Genomic DNA, 24,918 nt, shown 5'->3' with positions numbered 1-24,918 from the left:
TTTGATTAAACTAATAGTCACATTTTGCTTCTCCAGGGGTTATGCTCAAAGGCCTGTGATGTGTGTATTTGCTTTCCTGTGATGCCAAGAAAGATTGGAGGTTCATGAATTATAAATAAGATTTTAATGATTTTCAAAGACATGAAAATGTTTGGGGTCCATTATAGGATTTTCCATCACCGACCTTCAAGATAAGGAGCAATATCAGCCTCAAGAATAATCTTGGTATTTTAAGAACGCAATTCTTACAGCAACGCAATCCTTAAAGCAACGCAATTCTTACAACATAATCTACTCCAAATCCTGTAGTGAACTCCAAGCCTCAATGTCACTTCCATTTCGGGCAACCAACCTCAAGGCAGTTTATGTATAAATTTTTAAAATTTAAAAACAAAAGAAGTCAGTCATAGACATAGAGAGAGCTTCGCAAGAGCAACCAAAGATGAAGAATTCTTGCCTTCTCTTATGCGTTGTCATCTTCATTTGCATGGAATATATCTGCTTAGCAGATTTTGATAATCTCCAGGACACTTGCCCAACGGCTACACAAGCAAAACAAACAGTCTTCATCAATGGCTTCAATTGCAAGAATCCAGCCAACATCGCTTCTTCTGATTTCAAGACTTCAAAGTTGAACCACACCGGCAATACAGACAACATTTTTCGTTCCGCGGTAACCATTGCCACTGCAGCAGATTTTCCTGGCCTGAATACTCTTGGCCTCTCAATTGCTAGAACTGATATAGAAATGGATGGCCTGGTATTGGCTCATTCCCACCCCAGGGCTTCTGAGATGTTCTTTGTCAGCAAAGGTAATGTTGTTGCCGGTTTCATTGATACCAGAAACAAAGTTTTCCAAATTGGTTTGAAGGAAGGTGATGTGTTTGTGTTTCCCCGGGGTCTGCTCCACTTTTGCTTTAATTCTGGCTTTGAACCTGCTACTGTTTTCTCAGTGCTTAACAGCCAGAATCCGGGGGTGGTGACCCTTACTGGTGCCATGTTCGGACCTGATTCAGATAATGTATTAGACAAGCTAGTGAGGCAACTAATCTCTCTTTCTGGATCCAAGCTTAACGGCGTTGGAAATATGACTCTGGCCGGGTTTTCAATCATGTAGTTAGCAATTTCAAAAATATTACTCTACCATCTTTACATGTGATGTGAGATAACAATAGTTTTATTTTGTGTTTAACTTTTACAGTTATCTCCTGTGTTCAAATTTTAACAATAAAGTGGATACTGTGTAAAAGATTTCTGTTATTACTAGCATGAAGTTGTGGGCAATGTAATTGCAATAATTATCACAAGGATTAGGATTTGTGACTCGGTTTTTATTATTTGTAAGTGCACAAGATGACATGTTGATATTGGGTATTACTTAAAAAATTAAAGAAAATTTTGAGAAGGAGATATTCTTATATTTTTCGAAAGAAGAGGACACATTTCTCAAGTGAAAACAGAATACTTGATAGGGGTTATTTAGGTATATTGGTAATAAAAAATAAAAAATAAAGTATACTGGTATAAGATAAAAAATTTAGGTACAATTTTTTTAGTGTTGTATTTTAGGTGTATCTTAAGTGACACGACCAAAATCTAAACTAGGATTTAGTAATCGGGACCGACATGCTATATATTAACATAAGCCCTCTAAGATGTATATAAAATTTTTCCTTTTACTCTTGCTTATCCAGAAAATATTATTATACTTTGTCTTAATATGATAATATGGAGAGCTTAGCTCAACATCAAGAAGTGACAACATCAGAGCATCTAATTCTCCAGTACATAAACATACGTATCCATTTCATTGTCCCCATTATGCTCCATAATTACATCATATACAACTCAAAATACAACGGAAGACCTCATGTACCTCATGTAGGAAATGATAACAGATCACGATACTCTACACGTGTCCTCACAACCACATACTCTCGTAAGGCAATTAGGCAACATAAAAACACACTGAACAAAACAGCAAAATAAAAACAGTAACAGTGGCTTAGAAGTTAGAACCCCTCCTTTGAGTACTAAACCGTGAAACCAAGGCATATAAAAACTTACCTATGATCTAGACTTACTAAATAATGAGCATACTAATCTACAGCTCGAATCATTCACTCTAACTTTAAAATTGAATCCTCAAAGTTACATATGTCAGTTACTATTTACTGCGTATTCCAAGAATAGATGTCTAGTAGATGCCATAATATTTTCATAGCCAAAGAACAAGGTCATGGTTTATTAAAAAAATCATACAAGCTAACATTCTCAAACCTGCCGTGGACAGAATTCCAGTCAACTTAGAAATTGTACCATCATTTTTACATTCACCTAATTAATGTGAGACCAATTCCATATATTGTACCATCATTTTTATATTCATCGAATTGATGTGAGACTGATTCCATTAAGACCATGTGTCTTAGGCTCTTAGCTATCATAGGAACTACCCAAGGCATCCAAATTCACAGTATACAATTTATTTATTACATAATTTTTTATGCGTTCATTTATTACATAATTTTTGATGTGTGAACACAGAATCTATAACTGTTAAGAGTGCCAGTTTTAACACATTTACACATAAAATAATTGCAATTGGTCTTATTTTCATGTGGGAATTTTTATCCTATACTAGACATGATAGCATGTATTAATAGGCAACCAATTAAGCATTTTAATAATTATGACATCGAATTGAAAATTAGTTCCTAAAAGAGATTTCCTACAAACCAAGCTAATTCTAACTATTATACTATTACTAGGTTTACATGGATTATTGAGTGCAAGACTTGGGTTTTCCCCTTATCTATGCTTAGAGATTTACTAGAATCACTCCAGTTAAAGTCTTTGACGAGAATTTTGAGAACAAATAGATATTTTCCCCCTTTAGAGCTGCTGGAACCGTGAGGTGAGGAGGGAGAGAGCTAGAGAGAGCTTGGAGAGTATTTTTCTTCCTTCTAGTTCTTTTGTGAGATGAGATAAATTAGAGTGGTCTTAGACTCTTAGGGCCCGTTTGGATTGAGGGGGGGAGGGGGAGTGGAGAGAGTAGAGTAGAGTTAGCTGAAAATAGACTAAATTTGGGCCAATTGTACTTTACTCTCGCTCTCTCCCCCTTAGTCCAAATGGACCATTATGCCTTTGCATGGCAGACCATGCGGCTAATTTTAGGCTTTAGTGTGGAGCTCGTGTCACCATGCATGATACTTTGGTATTACACGTGCCTAATTTTAATTGGTTGTAGGTGTAGGTGAAATTACCACTATATCCTTCCCTTGACTACCTAGTCATGCTATAATATATCAAGCATTGTATGTTGCATTATTGTAACTTATATACCATACCATAAGTTGAACATTTTATCTAGTAACTTTTAAAATTAACTTACGTAGAATTAAATAGTTACTAAGCATATATCACTTATTCTAAATGCAAGGGGTAATAAATTGTCCACCTAGCAGTGCGCCATTGACCAAAGACCCAATAGGTAATAAAGAGGGTCTAGTAGAAGAAGGGGGCCTACTCAGGCCTAGCCCATCAAGCCACAAGTCATACCAAGGAGCCTCGTTTGGCCCAAATGCACTCGTCGAAGAGAGTTTCACCCAAAGTGGCTTGCTGAGAAGAGCTTACCCAAGGTATGTGGGTGAGGAATTGCAATACTTAGGAATGCACTCCCAATTGAGCACATTCCTTAAGGTATGATTTTAATCGTGAGGAATAACAGTAGTAGCAATGTCAAAAGGGGACAACAAAGGCCCACACATTGATTATTGAAGTGACTAGTCTAAATAGTGAGCTAGACATATATTCCCACTATGATTTTAAAAAGGGGGTGAGACACTTGATAGAGCAGGGCCCCTATCATTACAAGCTCCCCATTTACACTTACATATATTGGGGGAAACCCCCCAAAAAGAAAAAGGTTCAGAAAAATTAGAGGGGGAGAGAGACAAGAAGACAACTTGAATATATCTTAACTTCCATGAGTGTTTTAGGCATTATATCTCCTCCACAATCCTATTTCAAGATTCCTTCTCTTTGGATCTCCCATCGTAAACTATTTTCTTGTTCTCACATATAAATAAATTGTGATACTCATTAGGCTTTACTTAAGTTAACCTGACCTCCACACTAAATTAATTTAACTAGGGTTACTTAGTTTAATCTAAGGTATTAAATGGTGCGGGATATTATATTAGGTTTTAAATTAAATTCAAACACATAGTTACATTGGTTAATATAGATATGCATTTTTTCCTCCAAAATATATATATATATATATATATATATATATAGATATGCATTTGGTTAATATAGATATGCATTTTTGGTATAATTTTTAAAATGTTTCATCCGCATCCTATGTAGCAAACATGAAGGATATAGAAAGAAAATGTAAGTTGGACTGTTTTTGGAACTCGAGTTTAGCAAACTTGAGTTCCAACCCATTCCCTCTTAGATGAAGTCCGACATGGACCAAAAAAAAAAAAAAAAAGGTGGAACTCGAGTTCCATTTGTACATAACTCGAGTTTCCTAAACTCGAGTTCTGTGTGAAAAATCTTGGAACTCGAGTTTCAGACACTCGAGTTCCATTTCTTTTTCTTAAAAAAAAAAAAAACAATCTATCTAACTAAAATGTTTGACGCGCATACTATTCACCAAAAAATTTTCTAAGATCAGTTTGAATAGCAAATTTTGCCCTTTGAATTTTCTTGAGATATTCAAAGTAACTTAATAAAATTTATCATTTCTTAATAGCACAACAATAAAAAATTTATCATGATATCAAAATGTAGTCTTGAGTTCGGACCATATTTCCACTTTATACATTAAGAAAAAAGGTTAAAAATCCCTCATGTTGGGACCCATTTATTAAGGGGAGAATGAGCTTACTCGTGAAGAAGAGTGTTTAAATAATTAAATTCACAATTTTATAACAATTTAAATTTTGGGGGCAATCAATAATTTATTATAACTCTTGTCTGTCTTTTATTTGTCATGAAATTAGCTAGCCAAAAAACTTAACAAACTTAGGGATTCAATTGATAAGCTGGTGGTAGTGGAATTGTTTATGGTGCCTTATGTTTATTGTTAAAATTGAAAATCCCCCTTCGTTGACTATATGAATCATGTTTTTAAAAACCGAACTGGACATAGAACCGTTTTTTTGAAATTTCCGGTTCAACCCCGGTTTTTGACCGGTTTTTCGATTGTTGACCGGTTATTGACCGGTTTTGGGTATTTAACCGGACCGGATTGGCTCCTGATTCCCGGTTGAACCAGTCGGACCGGCCGGTCCGGTCCGGTTTTTAAAACAGTGATATGAACACAACATTCATTCTTCCTATTAATTAAGGATAAATAAAAAATAATTTACTTTTTTATAATTTATATTTAAACATTTTAAGCAAATCGTATGTAATGTTTGAAGGTTTCATTCTTCTTTGTTAATTTAGGAGAAATAATTTTATTTATTTTTTTTTTTATTGAAAAGATTTCAAAATAAAGTATAGGTCCAATTGTCCAAGTTCAAGGAAAAATATAAATAACATGATAAAATGTGTATATAATAATATATATACATATATTTTTTATTTTTTTATTTTTAATTTTTTCCCGTATCCTTTATAAACTCTCCTCTGTATCACAACGTCATTTCATTCACCAATAGGCAGTTATTTGCAATTTCGCGCCAAATAAGAGAGAGAGAAGAAGAAGAAGGAAATGGTACTGGTGTGTTTTGTGATTGATCTGCGGAGCTTACCTCCTCAGTTGCTCAGAGACGTAAAGCAGGTAAAAGTAAAACAATCCAATCGGAACCGTCCTCTCTCTCTCTCTCTCTCTCTCTCTCGATTGCTTCGCTTATTGTTCGTTTTCGCTCTTTCAAATTTTAAATGTTCCTTTCTGAAAGCTAATTTAATTGATTGATGAATTTTAAATTTTGTTTGTCAAAACAAAAATTGTCAGTCCTTACTAGAGGTAGCTAATTTCTACGCCATTTCGTCGGAATCTGAGAGTCTGAGAGATAAGATTGGGTTGTGCTACGTGTTCAGGAATCGCATTTCTTCTTCTGATGAGGTACTGTACTACACTCTACTCATCTCATCTCTTTTATATACTAGTAATTCTTGGCATACTTGAAACTTGAAAAGCAATCAACTGCACTGCACTGCACATGTTTGTTGTATTTCGGAAACAGCTGAAGATCGCTTACAGTCCCAGTCCTAGAGGGAACTTCGATCTACGCGACTTCCACCATGCTGTCAATCACTTGCCTACCGATTCTTTTCTTCCTGAAATCGACGATCCCGGGGGTTAGCAACTAGAAAGCTCTATTTTCTCATACTGTTTATTCTATATATATATATATATATATATTGCTTATAATTATTGGTTTAATTGTACCACTCCTAGCAGATCTAAAACTTTCAAACATCCTGAGTGATCAAGTTTTATATTCCTGGGGAATTGATAAAGATATCGTGAGGAAAGTCATAGTCCTCAGCTCCTGCTTTCCACAATATGTAGACTCCCACTTACAAAAATCTCTCATGGTTAGCCTTAGCCTTAAAAATATTTTTAACATTTCAATTCTTCCCCTTGTCTTCGTGGCTCTTAACCTTTCAATCATCAATATTATTATTTTGGCTTTTCCTTTCCTAGGATGCGGCCGACAAGTGTGTTTCTGTTGAATTTCTGTTATTTGAGCAAAAATCAGGCCATCTCACTGATACACTCCAAAATGTCAGCAATTTCCTCAGATCCATCTCAGATCTCGATAATTGCTCCCTTCAAACCTATCTTCCTAGTTAAGCTCTCTCTCTCTCTGCAATTACCAAGAATGATTTCTTCCTAGGATGCTCCACTTTAATTACCAAGAATGATTTCTCTTGTTTATGATTACTTACTAATGCAACCTGCTTAACCTTTTAGTCGAAGAACCTCATGACTGGGCTCCAATATATGCTTGTTGCAATTAATATAGTTTTCCTTTTCCATCTGTGCGTGGATCATTGTCAAATATATAGCCTAGGTCAAGGGTGCCATTTGAAGGGGAATGTGGTGTATAGTTTATGTTAAGCATTTAACAAACTTTTGCAGATGTCAGAGTGTTGCATGGCCTGGTTAAACAATGGATAGAGGATTTAAAGGATGACATGGAAAAACCATTACAAGCTCGTTTTCTCTTTAAGACCAACCTTGTAGGATCGATGAATCAGATCTCCTGCAACTTGTACGTATCTGTCAATAAAATAGTTGATGGGTTCAGTCCCTGTCAGGTATATATATTACAATTACTTTGTCTACATTCTAAAACATTCATTCATACATCATTTGTGTTGATGAACCACTTAATTGCGATTTAGGTAGAAAATTGAGAAAATCTTAAGTTGAAAGAAATCATATTTATGTAGATAATTCAAGCTAAGCATCACATATATCTCAAGACACCAAATGGTTATGGGTGAAGGAAAATTTTTTCTTTTCTGAATTCTATGTACTTGTATTTTTTTTTTTTTAAGTACCTTTAGAGTAAAGTTTGAAATTTTGACTTTGAACAACTGAGTCCCAGCATTGGGTCTGAAGATCTTTGATATTCTCAGTCAGTGAAACTGATCCTAAAATCTGGTTTACCACTATTTAAATTTCAACAGAAAACAGGGAAAGCAGTTCAAAAAGACATACAGTTCTGATTTATGAACAGGTTATAATCTCGTAAATTGTCTTTGCTTCATAAACATATTGCATCAGTGTCAACAATAACTCAATATAATGAGGTAAGTGGTGTGATGGGCTGCCAAATACTTCAAAGGCTAACAAGCATGCTTGTGGTATTTTTGGACAGCAATGAGGGGGAATCATGTTCAGAAACTTTTTTTTGATAAAGTAATGATTTATTTAGCACACAAAGGCACAACTGTAACAAAGGCACAATTGTAGTCTCTGGAAAATATACAAGAGAAATGCAGAAAAAGACTATGATCTGAAATTAAAAGGTCTAGCACATTAGTAATGTTGAAGACTAGGGAGTTTTAGTTTGTTAATAATAAGTAGTTCTAGACCTTATAAGAGCATGACTGGCAAAAGATGGCTATATAATGTGATATCTATGCTTTAAGTTTCTAGTTATAGTACAAAATTGATTAAGAGATTTTTATTGTCCATTTTAATATCTTAATTGATGATATATTTTGCCAGTATGCTCCTACATTATATATTGTGAAAGGAAAATGGTGGACATTAATCTATATATATCTTTTTGTTCAACAATTCTTCCTCTTTCTTTGTTTTACCACTTTCACACCTCAAGGAAAAACTAGCATTTTGGTAATTGGCGGTACCTTGTATAGACATGCAGGTGTCATGGAATGCTGTTAGAAGATGGCATAAGAAACAGGATACATGGATATTCTTGTCCAGTCACTGGCCATGGTCTGGAAACATGCAATGTGATAGAAAACTCAGTGAAGGTTGGAGAAAAAACGCTCCTGTTTCTGCCGTCATTCCAGAGCTCTATGAAGTTTCAGCGAATTGCTTCAATTGACTTCCATGTTATTGAGCGGATTAGCTTGGGGTCTCTAAGTGAAGGTAGATCTTAAGCTCTTTATCAGTACCATCAGTTCTTGTGCTCATTACATATTTCTATAGATGCTTGTATTTTTAATTAAATTGCAACATCAGTTGTAGGGGCTGCTTCATGTGATGTAAGGAATTGTGCTTGAACATGTAAAGCTAGTATTAAGTGAATTTTGATAATTAAGCTTGGTTTCAGCTGTAGAAGATTACCCATATGGATTGTACCTACTCTGATATACACATAAGCTGCATATCTTACATATTGATGACTGCCGCCGATTGCAACAATTAAGTATGAATTCTAAACAGTACTGAAAGTTACATATCATTACTACTTTGGCATTTGATGGCAAACATTCAACACCAATATTGTGGTGTAGTACACTGCACTCACTATGAGATACAGATTCAAGACAGCAAGTTACTTCAATATCTCCTCTGTAATGGCCATATCATGCTTTTACTGTAAATTATCTCTTTCTATTTGACACAGGCAGTATAATGGGTGATTCCTATTTCGTAATTCCATCAGCTTGTCATGAAGTAGAAGCTGCTTCAGATGACATTGATCAGTCAGAGTTGAATGCTCAAGGTGAGTGGAAGGCAGCCCTTTGAGTATTTAATTGCAGTATGAATGCTTAATCAAAGACTTAATATAGGACGTTTCAATTTTGATTTATCATGGATATATTTGTCACCAATTCTTTATGATCTCCATGTTTCTTCCATCTGTCTGAGTTGGACTATAATTTGGCAGTTTTTCAAGGGCTTTGTAGTGCTCTACATTCGCTGGACCAGGGTTTGGTATGCTCTTCAAATTGTAATATGGAAACCATGAGAGAGGTTGCTTTCCACTGTTATTATATTCTTCAACCTTCAGACAATGGTCCAATGCTTCTCAGGGTGAAGACTAAGCCTCTTATCTTAAAGGATAAAATATGGGGAAATTACACTTTACCATCCTAAACTATACCTCTAATTACACTTTGCACCCTAAAATTTTCGAATGCATATTTTGCACCCTAAATTATGATCTTTGTTACACTTCGCATTCCAACGTTTTGCCGCTAACTTGGCTGGAAAAATATGGCACTACGTAAAAAGACCTAATTACCCATCTTCTCAATCCCTTAAAAACAAAAGAGAAATTACACTTTATCACCCTAAATTATACTTCTGATTACACTTTGCACCCTAAACTTTGAATTCCCATCCAAGTTAATGGCAAACTTAACATCAAAGTGCAAAGTGTAATAATGGTTGTAATTTAGGGTGTAGAACATGCATTCAAAAAGTTTAAGGTGCAAATGTAATATGGGGTATAGTTTAGGGTAATAAAATGTAATTTCCCCCTAAAATATTTGTTTTCTTAAATAACTGTGATTATAAACATAGCAAAGAAGGCATATTCTAGCTTATCTTTTCTACCACTCTATTTCTCTCTCTTTTGTATCTATTTTAACCAATTATAGTGATATCTGCAGCGTCTTGCAGGATCAGAGGAAGTCTCTCATGTTCCTGACCTCAATCGATGTATTCTTTCTTCAATAACTAAGGAAATTCAGGACTCCATTCAAGCCTCCTTGTCAAAGGTCATATTTTGTCAAAAGAATTTTTTTTCCCTGGTTGCATTCTTATTTTGGAACCCCTGAGTTTTGTGAAATTGTTAAAAAAAAACTTCCCATTTGATGGCTGAATAATTTAATTGAGAAAAAACCTCCCATGTAGAAGTTACTGTATAGGACCATAGTTTTGTTAATGACTATTAGACAAGATTGTTCTGGTTTTCCATTGAATGCAGCAACCAAAAGCTGCACGCTGTACCAAAAGGTTAATGACTGCTTTATTTGATACTGAGAGTGATTGCACAGATCATTTGGTTCCTTCATATCTATGGAAGAGTTAGAATACCAGTTTTGTATTGTACCCGATTTCCCCCCATGTAAACTCACTAGATACACAATAGCATTCCCCACCAAACCCCCCCCCCCCCCCCCCCCCCCCCCCCAAAAAAAAAAAAAAGTTGGGTGCATATCATCATTTTTTCCTTACATCCTTTGACTTCCCTGCAGATTGAACTAAAAGACTATGATCCGATGCTGCATGAGAGAGGCTTCCATCAAAAACTAAACATGCTCGTTAAAGAAAGCTTACAATTCGGGTAATTTTTATCTTCATCAAAATTGATCCTTCATAGCATTTAGGAAGAATTACTCCTGTTAAGAGTTTAAAATTCTTCTTCCAAGAGCTCCCTGGACTACAAAGTTTGGATAGCATTCTGACCATTTGTTAGTAAATTATTACATACATGAAAGATGTGTGTGTGTGTGGTTTTTTTTTTTTTTTAAATAATTTTTTTATTATTTATTTTTATCAAATAAGTAGTTTAATATATCACCTACCCTTTGGTGCAGCAAATTCTCACCAATATTTAACAAAGCCCATGAGTAGGAGGTTTATATGAACTTTGTGATAAATTTGGCTTGTACTTTTTTTTTTGTTAGATTAGGAAATGGATGCGATTAGTGTTGGATGAATGCTATTTACTAATGCACCCATTCTATACTTTCTTCTGTAGCATTTGTTATGGATTTATTGTCTCTATTGTAGCATTCAAACTGAACATGTTTTATTGCAATTATCGGGAATTCCAGGCGGAACTTTTGTATAAAATGTTTCAAATTTTCATTGTCATTTGAGATATATAGGGATGACCTTATGTTTTGTAGTGACTCCATGCTAGGGCTGGCATTTTGCCTTAGATGCTACAGAAAAATTCGCAAAATTAATTTGTCTTGGTGGATGTTACAATAGCCACTGTCATGCTCTTTTAGAGTTAGAAAATTGATTACATAATTTCAACTTCCCCATACAATGGAATTGGCCAAGTACATGGCAGTCAACAGAAGTGTTGGACTGAGCTTGCTACACTCATCAGTTTTAATCATGATTAGCAGCAAAAATAATTTATATAAATGGTTAAAGCTCCTCTAACATCTGCCTCAAACATTTGAATTTTGTAGGTCAATACCTCCTAAATTTGAAGAGGCACCCTCTGAACCAAAGTTAACCCAACTTGATTCTTCAGAAGAGATGGTACAATCCACTTCAAGACTAGATGTTGAACTCACAGAAGAGGAATCGTCAAAGATCGATATGATTGAAGAAGACAAAACGGGCACGTATATTGCAGAAGAATGGGAGCTGCTGGTTGTCAATGAAGTTCCAAAGATATTTTCTCCAGTTTGTATATCCAAACCCAAGTTGGATCAATCAGTTCTATCACCTTCAAGTAGTAATAGGCAGTTGGATGTAAAAACTTCAAGGATTTTAGAGAGACTGGAGGTGCCAAGACAGTTGAAAACAAAAGCAGTTTCTCCCATTAGCTCAGGCAGTGGGATGATAGATACCTGTGTTCCAATGAAGAAGCCTCTTATCCCATCGCAGTGCATTGATACTACAGACCAAGGCTCGACTACAAGCCAGTTAATCAAACCAAATTTCCAGAGATTAAAAAGGAAACATAAATGAAACGAAGGCTGCTGCTTTTGTAGATAATGGAGTTATCGTTGCAAAAATGGTCCATGAGGTTGGCGGGTTCTTTCCTTCCTATTTGCTTGTTCTTACCATTTCTCATGTCAAGGATTTTGATTGATATTAGGAAATACACGTATAGCAAAAAGATTTAATTGCTAGTCTTAGCATGTTCTTCGGATTAAATTTGATAATATCGTGTTGGATGATAAAATGATGAAGATAGGAATGGAAATAGTAACAATTAAATCATGAAGACTTAGGGAAAAAGCTCGCATACAAAATTATTGTTTTTCGACCATAATCTTATTCAATCAACCTAACATGGATTAGCCCACTCCATGCAAAGTTGGTTGGAGGATGGCTTGGCTTGCATTTTACTTTTTTATTTTATTTATTTTCATAACATGCAACTCTCTCAAATCTCAATCCACTTTTCTCCTATTCACAGTACTGTTTGGATTGGTCCATACAACTGCTCCACTGCACAACCATGATAATCACGCTCATGCGGAACTATCCAATCCCAAGTTTGGTAGTGGGCGACCAACCCACTATCCTTTGGCTTTGACTGCATCTACTTTCAGCTCTCGATAAGTAAGCGCTAATTTATTGATTAACTGTAAAGCAGAATTCATAAAGCATACATGGCAAACATAAAATAACAGTTGGAAAAGAAAGGAAGAAACGACCAAAGCGGCCAGAAACTGAGAAGCTTGGTACATGAGACAGAGAGTGGGATCATCCTGGTGGGGTGGAAAGGGCATTCGTTATCCACTGCTTTCTAGCTGTCATGTCCGACAAAGAGAGTGGACTTATTTATTTATTTAAATTATTAGAAAGCGTTAAAAACATTTTTGGTTTGGAATGCATATTCCACACGAAATACTAGAATTCCACCAAAATCCCCTGTACTAGGACAATATACTCCGGCCAGAATACTTATAGAGCGGAACGACATTTAAAATATTGGTACAAGTCTAATGGCCTCTAGGCTCAACACTAGTACTGCACACTAACTTGTATAACAATTATTGCCTGCATATATAAAAGATGGTCTCCTTATAAAGTTTTACACACATACGATAAATTGCTTCCCTTTTTTAACATAGTATCAGAGCTAGTGTTCAAACCTTCCTAGTGTGTTTACAATCAATCTCTATCTTCATTGGCGTTCCTTTGCTGCCTTTGCCTTCTTTGACTTGTCGTCATATCGTCAAAACTCTATAGCGTCCCTCCCTCGATATTATTATTAGTAGCCACTAACCTCTACAAGACCACTACCTTCCTCAATGCCACCATCTCTGAGCCTCCATTCAACTCACCATAACCACCATCCAAAAGATCTCCCGCCAATCTGATCAATGGTGGAAGAATCGACACCATTGGAGGTCGCATGCACCAATCAAAATTTCTGTATAAGTATCCATGCTCCACACATGTCATCTGCTATCCTTACACGTGCCAGGCGCGTGATTTCTACCACATTGTCAACTCCATTCTTTGCCAGGTTAGTACTAGGCCTATCGTTACACCACGTTAGCGCTAAGTCCGTACCTTGGAAGGTTGTTGGTTGTTGAAGTTAATGGCTTGTTTGGAAGTTTAGAGAGGGAGGAGAGTAGAGGGGAGTAGAGGGGAGGAGAGTACTGGGGAGGAGAGTACTGGGGAGGAGAGTAGAGAAGAATGGTTTCCCTCCACCTTGTTTGGATGTTTTTAAAATTAGTAAGGGGGAAGAGAGTAATTAGCCATTCTCTTGTTTGGATGTTTTAAAAATTAGGATGGAAATGAGAGGAAATGATTAAATAGACAAATTTACCCTTATTTGAAAATGAACTTGCAACATTGGTTTATTATTAATTTAGAAATGGTAAATTGGGAAATTTATCTAGTTAATGATTTATCTACTCTACTCTCCCTCCAAATCTCTCCAATTTGGGGGAATTAAAAATGAGGGGTTAGAGGTGGTTGAAACCCCTCCAAACTCTTCCCTCTCATTCCTTAAAAAACTTCCAAACAAGGTAATTGAATTACTCTACCTCCCTCTACTCTACTCCCCCTCCTTTTTTAAACTTCTAAACAGGTCATAAATGTTAAGTGTATGAATGAGTTGAGAGATGGAAAATGTTGAGACGTTTTCAAGATATTCATTTTCTCCTATTAAGACCTTTTCAAGGGAGTCTCTTCCTCCAATGTAAGACAATCAAGTCTAAGCAATACAAATTGGCAATTTCATTAACTGAACTAAAAGTGTGATTACAAATATCAGTTATTTTTAGAACCATAAAGCATATTCTGTTGTCCCATATGACCTTGTTTTATAGAGCGGTGAATTATGAGCACTAGTGTCAAAGTGCCCCTAAGCTAAGAATCTCAAATACCTTCTTTGTCAATCAATTTTCTTATACTAGTTCAACTACTTCATTACTATTGTTCCACAAAACACAATATTTTTGTGCCAAATACAACATGGGTGAACAAGTTTCTTGGGTCCTTGATAACATGTGGAGAATTCTATCTCTCTTCTAAATTTGTTACCAAAATTTTTCTATTAGTCTTTTATGAAATTTTCCTTGATTAGCTTAGTCTTGATTATCTATACTATCTATAACGGGATTTCCCTTTATGATCTGAACTTTTTTGAAGGTCAAAAGGACCTCATTCAAGAACTAATGGTTTCTCTTACAAATGTTTTAGGGATATGGTCAATAATGTCAAAAAATTCTCCTATAAAATTCTTTTTTTTTTGAACTGGTCTTTTATGTGTTTTGAAAATACCTCGACACTCTAAGTTTAAGCATGACAAATCTTGAGGATAACTTGGTAAAAATACATTTCTAATACCACCTAAAACTTTGCCTATAAAATAGGACCACCCTCCCACCAATCCATATCTTTAAAACAACTCTCTCTCTCTCTCTCTCTAGTTTTGAATTTCTAGTTTCCTCAATCCACCTCACCCTTTTGGTTTTTTTGTTTGTTTGTTTTTGAATTTTCGATTCCCTGAATCCCTACTCTTGTGTTTTTGTTTTTATCCTTCTCAAATCTCATTTTCTTTATTTTGAGTTTGAAGAAAAAAAAAAAAAAAAAAAAAAAAACCCTACTATAAAACCATTACTATAACTTCTCATCTATATTACTTAAATTTAGGCACTATCACATATCCTTATTTTTCTTTTTCTAAAAAATTATCCCAATCACAAATTCTAAGATATGACTATTTGAATTAGTAACATTTGTTCAAACATTCAAAAATAAAAAAACTACCAACCCACATAATCATGAATCCATGATTCAATTAGGAAAAAAAAAAAAAACCATGAATCCATGATCAGTTTCCAGTTGCCTCACATCGGTTTTTTCTCATTTCTCTCACTTCATTGCACTAAAAAAATAAGATCAATTCAAGCCCAAATTCCACTAGAAGAATATCAATATTTTTGTAGTTGATGATACCATTTTTCTGTTGGTGGAGGGGCCTAAAACTTTACCGTCCATGACTTTTCCTATCAATCTATTCTCCTACTAGTGTTTAAGAATATGTATGTTTATAAATTGTATTTTGTTATTTATTAAAATTTTTTAATTAATGAAGAATTATGCCACTAAACCAAAAAAAAAAAAAAAAACCTCATTGTATGCACAAAACCATGTGATGAGCCTAATTGTTTACTAATAAAAATCGTACTTTCTTTAAGGGACAAAATGGTAACCTTGTTGGAAGACCTAACAACGAGAGAATTTTGGACTCGACTCACCCTCACAAATATAGGTTTGAAGGCTAAGTCAATCAAAGCTCAAGGTGACAAAAAGGATCAAGGATCAATGTTAACAACAAATGTAAAATTTGGGGACTAAATTACAAAATAATAATAATAATAATAATAATGTGATATATAAAAATTGTTATTTATCTATTTTTTCTTTATTTCAATGTTCGAGTGTATATTATTAAAATATTATTAATATAAGGGTGAAACTGAAACATAGTAAAGGAAAGCCGTTTAGCCGTTTACTGGGTTTGGCAATTTGGGGATGGCCATGAAAGCTGATGAAGATGATGTTGCGGCGGGCGTGAAGGAGGAAGACGATTCAGAAGAATCTTTAGCAGCATCAGAAATTAAACCAGAAGAAGAAGAAGAAAAGGCAGTGTTAGTGAAGGAAGAAGCAGGAGAATCGTTGGATGAATCGCAAAAGCAAAAGTCTGAATTTATGAAATCGGTGGTTGAACTGGACGGCCTGTCCATTGCTATTCATTCATTCACGCGGAGGTTGGATGAATTGCAAAAGCATCTGGAATTCATCGAAAACACCATTGAGTCTAGGTCGAAACAATTGCTTCTCATCGAAAACACCAATCCGGTGGTGGTCGAAACAATTACGGAAGAAGAAGAAGCAGCACAAGGGGGAGAGGGAGAGGAAGAGGTTCTTTCTTCTCGGGGTACCAAATCTGAAGTTGAATACCTATGTGAGATGATGTGCAGCCGCAGCCTTCGTAAATATATAGTTTCAAATATGTCGGACGAAGCCAAACTCCGCGAAGAAGTCCCTGCAGCTCTCAAGTTTGCCCCTAAACCAGCGAAACTTGTATTGGACTGCATTGGACGCTTTTACCTTCAGGGAAGCAAAGCCTACACTAAGAACTCTCCCATGATTCCAGCTAGACAAGCTTCCCTTCTCATTTTAGAATTTTTCCTCCTCTCTGATTGTGAATCACTCAATGAAAAGGAAAAGGATGAAGCCCACTCCGCCGCTCTCGCCTGGAGAAAAAGGCTTGTCACTGAGGGCGGTCTCTCCCGGGCCACTCCCATTGATGCCACGGGTTTGCTTCTCTTTATTGCTTCTTTTGGTATCCCTTCTCGCTTTTCTAATCAAGATCTCCGGGATCTAATCCTCTTGACTACCCAAAATATCTCCACTGCTCTTCGCCGCTCTCCCCTTCTTCTTGCCAGGATTCCAGGTTCTATTCTCTGCCTTCTCATGCTTCAATTTTAAAAATACTAGTGTTTTTTTTTTTTATTTTTTTATTTTTTAGTTGGGGGAGAGTTGAGTTACAATTTTCAAGGCTCTTTATAGCGCACATTTTCAATACATCTTCTACTCTCCTATCTCATTGTTAGGGGAGGTATCATCTCCATTGTTAATTATAAAAAAATAAAATGTATCATCTCCGTTGTAGTAGTCTTATTGTACGAGTGTACAACCTCTGCTAGTGTTTCCTTGTATTCCCGGTCCCATGTCAATAGGAGAGTTCTGTTAGGTTAGCAACATTGGTCATAATCATCTGATAATGATGGTTTAGGGACCTGAAGCTTTTTTTTTTTTTTTTTTTTTTTTTTTAATTTTTATTATGAGTAGTAGGCCATACGTAGCTGCTGGTTTTTGTGTGTAATTTTTTCTGGTTTTCATCAACATCCACATCTGAATTATATTTTGATAATTCAATAGTTGTTGTGGGGGGGATTTGAAAATTTTGGTATTGAATTATTAATTCTTAAGCTTTGTTACTTGGGATGTCTTGTATTTCTTTATAATGAGAATTTGGAATCTGTTTGTCATTCTAGCTTTCATTTTGATGCTGGGCATTTCATGTTGTTGCATCCAAATCCTCTTGTAACTAGTTAGTTAGATGATTGCTTAAGCGTTAGCCAATAGGATTTAGACACTTGTCAAGCATCTAGAAGGATGCTAATGCCAAACAACTAGTATAAATACTAGATTGTAGTTAGTTTGTGATTAATTTTGAACGCAATTACTATTTATATATATAAAAAAATTTGAATGCAATTACGTAGATTAGCCTAGTGCTATTTTCAAGAGATGGATTTCTCTTAAGAAGGTTTTGTCACACCTTGTTCCTTGTTCTAAGCAATGCTCATTTCCCTTAATCAATTCTAAGCCTAAACAGCAGCCCCCTTAGAATCCCTGCATCACATTTTTCTTATCCATTGTTATGAATGACTTGAACCTAATCTTAGCTCTGAAATTATGAGCACTGAATATAAATGGTACTTAACTATGGCAACTAATTTGGTGGACATGATTCCTGATTAAATTGTTCATTGGTATCTTCTATTTCGAGGTGTAAAGGCTCATGATAACTATTCTGAACATAGCTACAAAAATGGGGCTCTTGCATTGCTTTATGGTGTCCAACATTATATATATATTCCTCTTGGCATATGTAGATAATATTGCTTGCTCATTTTCTGTAATGGTCAAGTCTTTGTGATGTAATCTTCTACCTGTCACAGATATTATAGAGGAAATGATGAAAAATGGCAGGAGTGTTGAAGCTGTTGATATTGCTTATACTTTTGGGGTTGAGGAAAAATTTCATCCTCAGACAATTTTGACATCATTTTTACACAAGTCTAAAGAAGCATGGAAGAGGACAAGAGCAGTAGCACATGGTTCTATGGTACTGGTACGCTATATTGTTCAGCTTCTAATCATCCTTGTTATTGTTATCACTATTTATCATGCATCCATGTGTTAAACAAGTGGTGTGATGTCTTGTACAGAAAGAAGCGAATGAAAAACAATTAGCTGCTCTGAAATCTGTGATAAGGTGTTTGGAAGATCACAAGATTGATCCCACAAAGCTTCTTCCTGGATGGAGAATTAAAGAAAATATAATCAACTTGGAAAAAGAAATTTCTGATCTTGACAATAAAATTGAAGATAAGGTAATGCGGAAAAGAAAAGCAGATGAAATTCAGTCCTCAAATCAAATCAAGAGTCAAGGAATGAAGCGGTTGTTTTTTACTGCCAGAGCACCACCCCTGATGTCTCCTCCAGTTGGTGGCATGCAAGAACAAAGAGTTATTACACAAGTGGAAAGCAAGAGCTCATATGATGGGTTGATGCCAGTAAACTTACTAGATGGTGAACAATCTGGTCATGTCAGTAATTATCCTACTGCTTCATTTATACCACATGGATCTGGTGCAGGGTTCTTGCCTAAAAATGTTCTTGGTGCAACGGTAATTGGTCCAGCATATGGATGGCATGGTCATGGAATTGGAGATGCAACATTTCGAGAGAGATCAATTGGGCAGGGCTTTGTTGGGCAACCTGCATCTTTAGAAGGTTTTCCTGGTCTGCCAAATTCCCCAAGATCTGTGGACGTGACTGATAGGAGTACAACCTCGGATCTTTATCGGTTTGCTGATACTGTATTGGAAGGTGAGGCATGTCAGGGCAGCGGCTCTCATAAGGTTGGCCCTTTATCTGCTGTTTTGCCTGCGCATAATTCGTATTACCTGTATTAAATAATACACAGTGCATATGTATAATTATCTTTTCTAGAGGAGTTGGTGGAAGGGTTGGATACCATTATATCAGGGGAAGTTGCTTTGCATTTTTTAAAATCTAAATCACAATGGTTTTAGAGGTTTTTACAATTCAGTCGGTCGGTCAGTCGCAAATTTTTGCACGCTGTTGGAGGAACAAGCTGCAGAAGTTTACAATGTGCTAGCTATCGATTTTTAAGCATTTTCTATTTCAAGATTTTTACTGCAAACATTAATTTATTAGATTTAAATAATTCGTTTGGGGAGGGAGTGAGGGGGGTGGTTATAGGACAAAGTTTGCCGACAACCTAGTTTGGAGGAAGTTTCTCTGAACTGCGAAGTTGACAAGTGTCCTGGCCAACTTACAGCTTAACCATTGTTAAACTATTTTATCTTCACTCGTCGGCTTAAACCGGTTTGGCTTGGAGAGAAAATAGTTTAATTGTGATTAAGTTTGGTTGAGTTGGTCATATGCATCACACATGATTAGGACACTTGTCAATTTCCTAATGTGCCACAGCAGTTTGGAGGAACTTCCTCCAAACTAGGTTGTAGGCAAACTCTGCCTGTGGTTATATATGGTTAAGTTGCATTAATAATTGATTAATGAACAAATACCTCATAATGAGGTTCTGATTGTGGAACACTACTTAAAAAAATAAATTTTGTGGAATACTACATTCATTAAAGAAGGTGGGAATGATGTGTTCTTACGGAAATGGAAAGATTGAATGACAGCAAGACATTGGTAGAACTTCGTCTTCTGGTTAAACTAGTTGCTAAATTCCAAAAATGAAATATATATGAAACATCCTAAAAAGTCTCTCTTTTTTAATTTTTAAAAAAAAAAAAAATCAAAAGAGATAGAACTTTATTGATAAGATTCCAAGGGTATAATAGAGAGGAGAAAAGATGGCTCTCTTAATCCAAGCTGATTGTTCCTTAACTCCGTAGCATTATTAGCCAACTCGTACGCTTACTTATCACTGTCTTGTCTATTTCACACAAAAGATGGATCTATTCTAACCCATTCGAAATCTCCTTCAAGCATGGTTCTTGCAACTCAATTGATGCCATAAACTATGAGTTGGCAAACTCCGCAATCAATTCCATGATCCACAGTTTGTGACAAGAGTGTAATGCTCTCAATAGAACGTGGCAGCCATCCACAATGGGTTTACTTGGCAAAGAATTAATTGAGTATGGACTGTAATAGGAGAACCATGACTATCTATAAAAATAATGCCCAAACCTGCATAATTGTTGGCTTCAAAAAAAGGCCAATGCCATGTCTAGTTTGAGATGAGGAGAAATAGGAGTTGCAGTTGTTGAATTACTTTTTTGAACCTAAATACTCAATGGTCCTAAATTGAAATTTTAAGTCAAAACACCAAAAATTTCACAAATATTATCAAGTAAAAAACATAAATAAGAAGCTAATCAACATTGAAACCCTTTACTTACTAGCCCAACTAGGGGTGTGTGCAGGTTGGATTGGGCAGGTAAAAGCTAATATTTCTATCCAATCTGCCATTAGCGGGTTGGGAATATTCCAATTTGCCACTGACCCACCAAAGTCGAAATTCGGTGGATTAGGCGGGATGTGTGGGTTGGTATTAACAATTTCATTTTTTTAAAAAAATTATGACAATCTACAATTTATTATTGCATAATCTTAAAATATAACTAATGTACACAAAAAATTAAAGGTAGATTTTATTGAATATTCTCAATTTCAACACAAACATAGGGTCAATAAAAAAGAGATATATCATCTCTAATAGACCTTGTCTCCATAAAAAAAGGAAAAAGAAAAAGAAAAAACAGTAGTTTGTTGCCTTACAATTGAGGAAAATTGAATTAACAAACCCACCAAAGTCTTAACATTCCCAAAGCCACATTAAGGATTCAAAATAATAACATACCAACATAACAAATAAACTTCAAAATGGTATGCATGGTCTCAATATTTACAAGAATATATGGACCCAAATCAAAAAGACAAACAACATAATCAATAAAAATATAAATACAAATATTAAGCAATATAAGACATAAAAACAACTACCTTTGTGGTTGTCTAGGAGAGTACACATTTGATGGAAAGTGAAGAATTGAAGGGACTAAAAAAAAAAGTGGTTTCAAAAAAGTTGAGGAAGAAAAAGACAAAAACAACATGAAAGAGGGAGGGAGAGGAAGTGGCTGAAGGTAATAAAATAATAAAGTATACATGTCTTTATGTCGAACACCATTCAAAATTTAATTATAAACATAACACCAACTATGCCATTGTACATTATTTTGTAAGATTTGCTTCTTATTTCTTATTTCTTTTTTTTTTTTTTTTTTTTTTTTTTGCTGAATAAAAATTTTATTTATAAATATCAGAGTACAAAAGAAGGGATGGCCTGGAACCATCTCTCTCCACAGCCTCAGAAACTAGAAGAGGGACCTTAGAGATGGGAACTGGCCCTACCCAATTAACAAAAGCCGCCCATTGAGCTAAAAGATGGGCTGGAACATTACCCTCTCTGTACATAAAAGAAAAGGAAATAGCATCAAAACACTTTCTAATAAGGATTACATTATTGAAAGAAATGTTAAACTGTTTTGTAATACAAATTTAAATAGTTTAAAGGATCCTTTGTTTCCTTTTCCTCTTTTGGGGGCCTGCAATAGTTAACGAATAGTTTTTTTTTTTTTTTTTGTTCTTCATAGTTGCAAATTTAGATGAGTTGTACATCACTTCATCATCTAATGTTTGTAATTTAATAGAACCAGCATCTTCTTCACATGGTAAATTGTTGATGGCAACATTTGTGGCATCACTCATATAACACAGCTAATAGAGTATGGTGTAAAATGTATTACGACATGTATAAGTAACAGTAAAAGATGTAATTTTATCTATTAAATGTAATATAAAAGTACTTGTAGATACCGTATTTTGTACCACTTACGACTCGAGCCTCCGTTCCCCAATGATGTAAGAAGCCCAAGGTTGCTTTAGGGCCCGATCAGATGAAAATTGAATTGAGGAAAGTGTTTATGGAAAATATAATATATTTTTGGTCCAAATAAACTTTATTTTTTATTTTTGGAAAAGAAAGGCCTTAGAAAACCTAGGGCATGCGTATGTATACAAAATTTTTAACAATGAGGAATTCTTAGATGCGGTCTTAATATTTTAGAAAGTAGACATTCTAAGCTTGAATTTAAACACAAATTCTGAATTTTTTTGACTCAAATCAAGAGATTTATTGTCGTTTAAATATGTCCCATTGAGTGACTTGAAATTTGGATTCCAACTATGTGCCGATAGAATGGCAAAAAAATGGAAGTCTAATGTTTCGTTGACGAATTTGGTTTTAAAATATTTTTCCTATATCGCGAGATCAACCAACAAAAAATCAAATTTTGGGTAAAAAATGCGTTGTTGGCTAGTTATTCACAAGACTTAATCGCTTTGAAAATGTGTTAAAAAGTGACCTTTGGTCTCCGTTTTGACAATAACTTTTGAATGGTAAGGAATTTTTAGATGTGGTCTAATGTTTTAGAACGTAGACATTCCGAGCATGAACTTGAACACAAATTTTGATTTTTTTCTACTCAAATCAAGAGATTTATTGTCGTTTGAATATGGCAAGTGACCCAAAATTTGGATTCCAACTATGTGCCGATAGAAGGGTGAAAAAATGGAGGTCTAACGTTTCGTTAATGAATTTGGTTTTAAGACATTTTTCCTATATCACCAGATCAACCAGCACAAAATCAAATTTTGGGTAAAAAATACGTTGATGTCAAGTTATTCACGAGACTTAATAGTTTTGAAAATATGTTAAAAGTGACATTTGGTCACCGTTTTGACAATAACTTTTGAATGGTAAGGAATTCTTAGACGTAGTCCAAATGTTTTAGAAAGTAGACATTCCGAGCTTGAATTTGAACACAAATATTAATTTTTTTTTGACTCAAATCAAGAGATTAATTGTCGCTTGAATATGGCCCATCGAGTGACCTGAAATTTGGATTCCAACTATGTGCCGATAGAGTGGCAAAAAAATGCAACTCTAACATTCCATTGACGAATTTGGTTTTAAAATATTTTTCCTATATCGCGAGATCAACCAACACAAAATCAAATTTTGAGTAAAAAATACATTGGTGGCTAGTTATTCACGAGACTTAATTGCTTTGAAAATGTGTTAAAAAGTGACCTTTGGTCATCGTTTTGACAATAACTTTTGAACGGTAAGGAATTCTTAAACACGGTCTGAATGTTTTAGAAAGTAGACATTTTGAGCTTGAATTAGAACACAAATTTTGAATTTTTTGACTCAAATCAAGAGATTTATTGTCATTTGAATATGGCCCATTGAGTGCCTTGAAATTCGGATTCCGACTATGTGCCGATAGAAGGACGAAAAAAATGGAAGTCTAATGTTCCATCGATGAATTTGGTTTTAAAATATTTTTCCTATATCGCGAGATCAACCAACACAAAATCAAATTTTGGGTAAAAAAATACCTTTTTTTATAGGTAATAATAGCTTTATTGATAATAAAAGCACAATGAATTTACGATAGTAAACTCACTGCACTGAAAAGAATACAAACCAATCAAAAAGAAAGACTAACAGAATTAAGGAAGTCAAACAAAGAATGACAATGCATAAACCCCCAAATCCGGGACCACTCAAACAAAGTCTTGAGTAGCAAAGACTTCACATAGTCTACAAGTCTCTCAGTTTCCTCAAAAGTACGGGCATTGCACTCCTTCCAAATTAACCACATAATACACGTTGGAACCATATTCCACACTTTTGAAGTGTGACTCCCCAACCAATTCCACCATGCAGTAAGAAGATAAACAACATTCTTCGACATCACCCACTGAACCCCAAACAAACTAAGGACTTCACTCCACAAAGTATAAGCATACTTACAATGGATCAATAAGTGATCCATAGTTTCCTCTTCACATCAACAAAGGTAGCACCAATTCACAAGAGGTAACTTCTTCTTAACAAGGTTATCTATAGTAAGAATCCCACCCCTAGCACGTTATTAACGAGACTTAATCACTTTGAAAATGTGTTAAAAAGTGACATTTGGTCACCGTTTTGACAATAACTTTTGAATGGTAAGGAATTCTTAGACGTGGTCTAAATGTTTTAGAAAGTAGACATTTCGAGCTTGAATGTGAATATAAATTTTGATTTTTTCGACTCAAATCAAGAGATTTATTGTTGTTTGAATATGGCCCATTGAGTGACCCAAAATTCTAATTCCAACTACATGTCGATAGAAGGGCAAAAAAATGGAAGTCTAACGTTCCGTTGACGAATTTGGTTTGAAAATATTATTCCTGTGCCTCGAGACCAATCCAGACAAAATCAATTTTTTTGTAAAAAATACGTTAGTGGCTAGTTATTCACGAGACTTAATCGCTTTGAAAATGTGTTGAAAACTGATCTTTGGTCACCGTTTTGACAATAACTTTTGAAC

The 24,918-nt window shown here is 35.1% G+C and overlaps 3 protein-coding genes across 5 annotated transcripts; all 3 read left to right on the top strand.

Moving 5' to 3' along the window:
* Positions 1 to 62: 62 nt before the first annotated feature.
* Positions 63 to 1,332, top strand: LOC115964200 (germin-like protein subfamily 3 member 4). The gene has a single exon (XM_031083558.1). It carries the CDS (start codon positions 443 to 445, stop codon positions 1,115 to 1,117), a length of 675 nt encoding a protein of 224 aa, XP_030939418.1. The 5' UTR covers positions 63 to 442; the 3' UTR covers positions 1,118 to 1,332.
* Positions 1,333 to 5,685: 4,353 nt separating this feature from the next.
* LOC115963145 lies at positions 5,686 to 13,049 on the top strand. Of its 3 annotated transcripts, XR_004085721.1 has the most exons (13): positions 5,686 to 5,800; positions 5,975 to 6,085; positions 6,207 to 6,321; positions 6,425 to 6,561; positions 6,671 to 6,815; positions 7,109 to 7,287; positions 8,359 to 8,596; positions 9,078 to 9,176; positions 9,342 to 9,487; positions 10,069 to 10,176; positions 10,657 to 10,745; positions 11,608 to 12,173; positions 12,570 to 13,049. XR_004085721.1 is itself a non-coding variant. In XM_031082040.1 (12 exons), the coding sequence occupies exons 1-12, from the start codon at positions 5,732 to 5,734 to the stop codon at positions 12,113 to 12,115; spliced, it is 1,944 nt and encodes a 647-aa protein (XP_030937900.1). In that variant the 5' UTR covers positions 5,686 to 5,731; the 3' UTR covers positions 12,116 to 12,368. The 3 variants fall into 3 exon arrangements, 2 of the variants coding, with proteins under 2 accessions (XP_030937900.1, XP_030937901.1); XM_031082040.1 differs by lacking the exon at positions 12,570 to 13,049 and having other exon boundaries at positions 11,608 to 12,368; XM_031082041.1 differs by lacking the exons at positions 6,425 to 6,561; positions 6,671 to 6,815; positions 12,570 to 13,049 and having other exon boundaries at positions 11,608 to 12,367.
* A 3,026-nt stretch (positions 13,050 to 16,075) lies between these two features.
* LOC115964070 (protein FRIGIDA) lies at positions 16,076 to 19,619 on the top strand. The gene is made up of 3 exons (XM_031083373.1): positions 16,076 to 17,075; positions 18,370 to 18,542; positions 18,640 to 19,619. The coding sequence occupies exons 1-3, from the start codon at positions 16,151 to 16,153 to the stop codon at positions 19,387 to 19,389; spliced, it is 1,848 nt and encodes a 615-aa protein (XP_030939233.1). The 5' UTR covers positions 16,076 to 16,150; the 3' UTR covers positions 19,390 to 19,619.
* Positions 19,620 to 24,918: the final 5,299 nt, after the last annotated feature.

Source organism: Quercus lobata, chromosome 10 (assembly GCF_001633185.2).
Source record: "Quercus lobata isolate SW786 chromosome 10, ValleyOak3.0 Primary Assembly, whole genome shotgun sequence".
NCBI classification, from domain to species: Eukaryota; Viridiplantae; Streptophyta; class Magnoliopsida; order Fagales; family Fagaceae; genus Quercus; species Quercus lobata.
The sequence above is the reverse complement of the archived record's forward strand: the minus strand, read 5'-3'. Positions and strand labels throughout refer to the sequence as shown.

Coding starts and splice junctions, on each gene's coding strand:
- LOC115964200 (XM_031083558.1), top strand. CDS start 443: ATGAAGAATTCTTGCCTTCTCTTATGCGTTGTCATCTTCATTTGCATG.
- LOC115963145 (XM_031082040.1), top strand. CDS start 5,732: ATGGTACTGGTGTGTTTTGTGATTGATCTGCGGAGCTTACCTCCTCAG. Junction 5,801..5,974: donor TGCTCAGAGACGTAAAGCAG/GTAAAAGTAAAA, acceptor AAAAATTGTCAG/TCCTTACTAGAGGTAGCTAA. Junction 10,746..11,607: donor AAAGAAAGCTTACAATTCGG/GTAATTTTTATC, acceptor TGAATTTTGTAG/GTCAATACCTCCTAAATTTG.
- LOC115964070 (XM_031083373.1), top strand. CDS start 16,151: ATGGCCATGAAAGCTGATGAAGATGATGTTGCGGCGGGCGTGAAGGAG. Junction 17,076..18,369: donor TCTTCTTGCCAGGATTCCAG/GTTCTATTCTCT, acceptor TACCTGTCACAG/ATATTATAGAGGAAATGATG. Junction 18,543..18,639: donor CACATGGTTCTATGGTACTG/GTACGCTATATT, acceptor TGTCTTGTACAG/AAAGAAGCGAATGAAAAACA.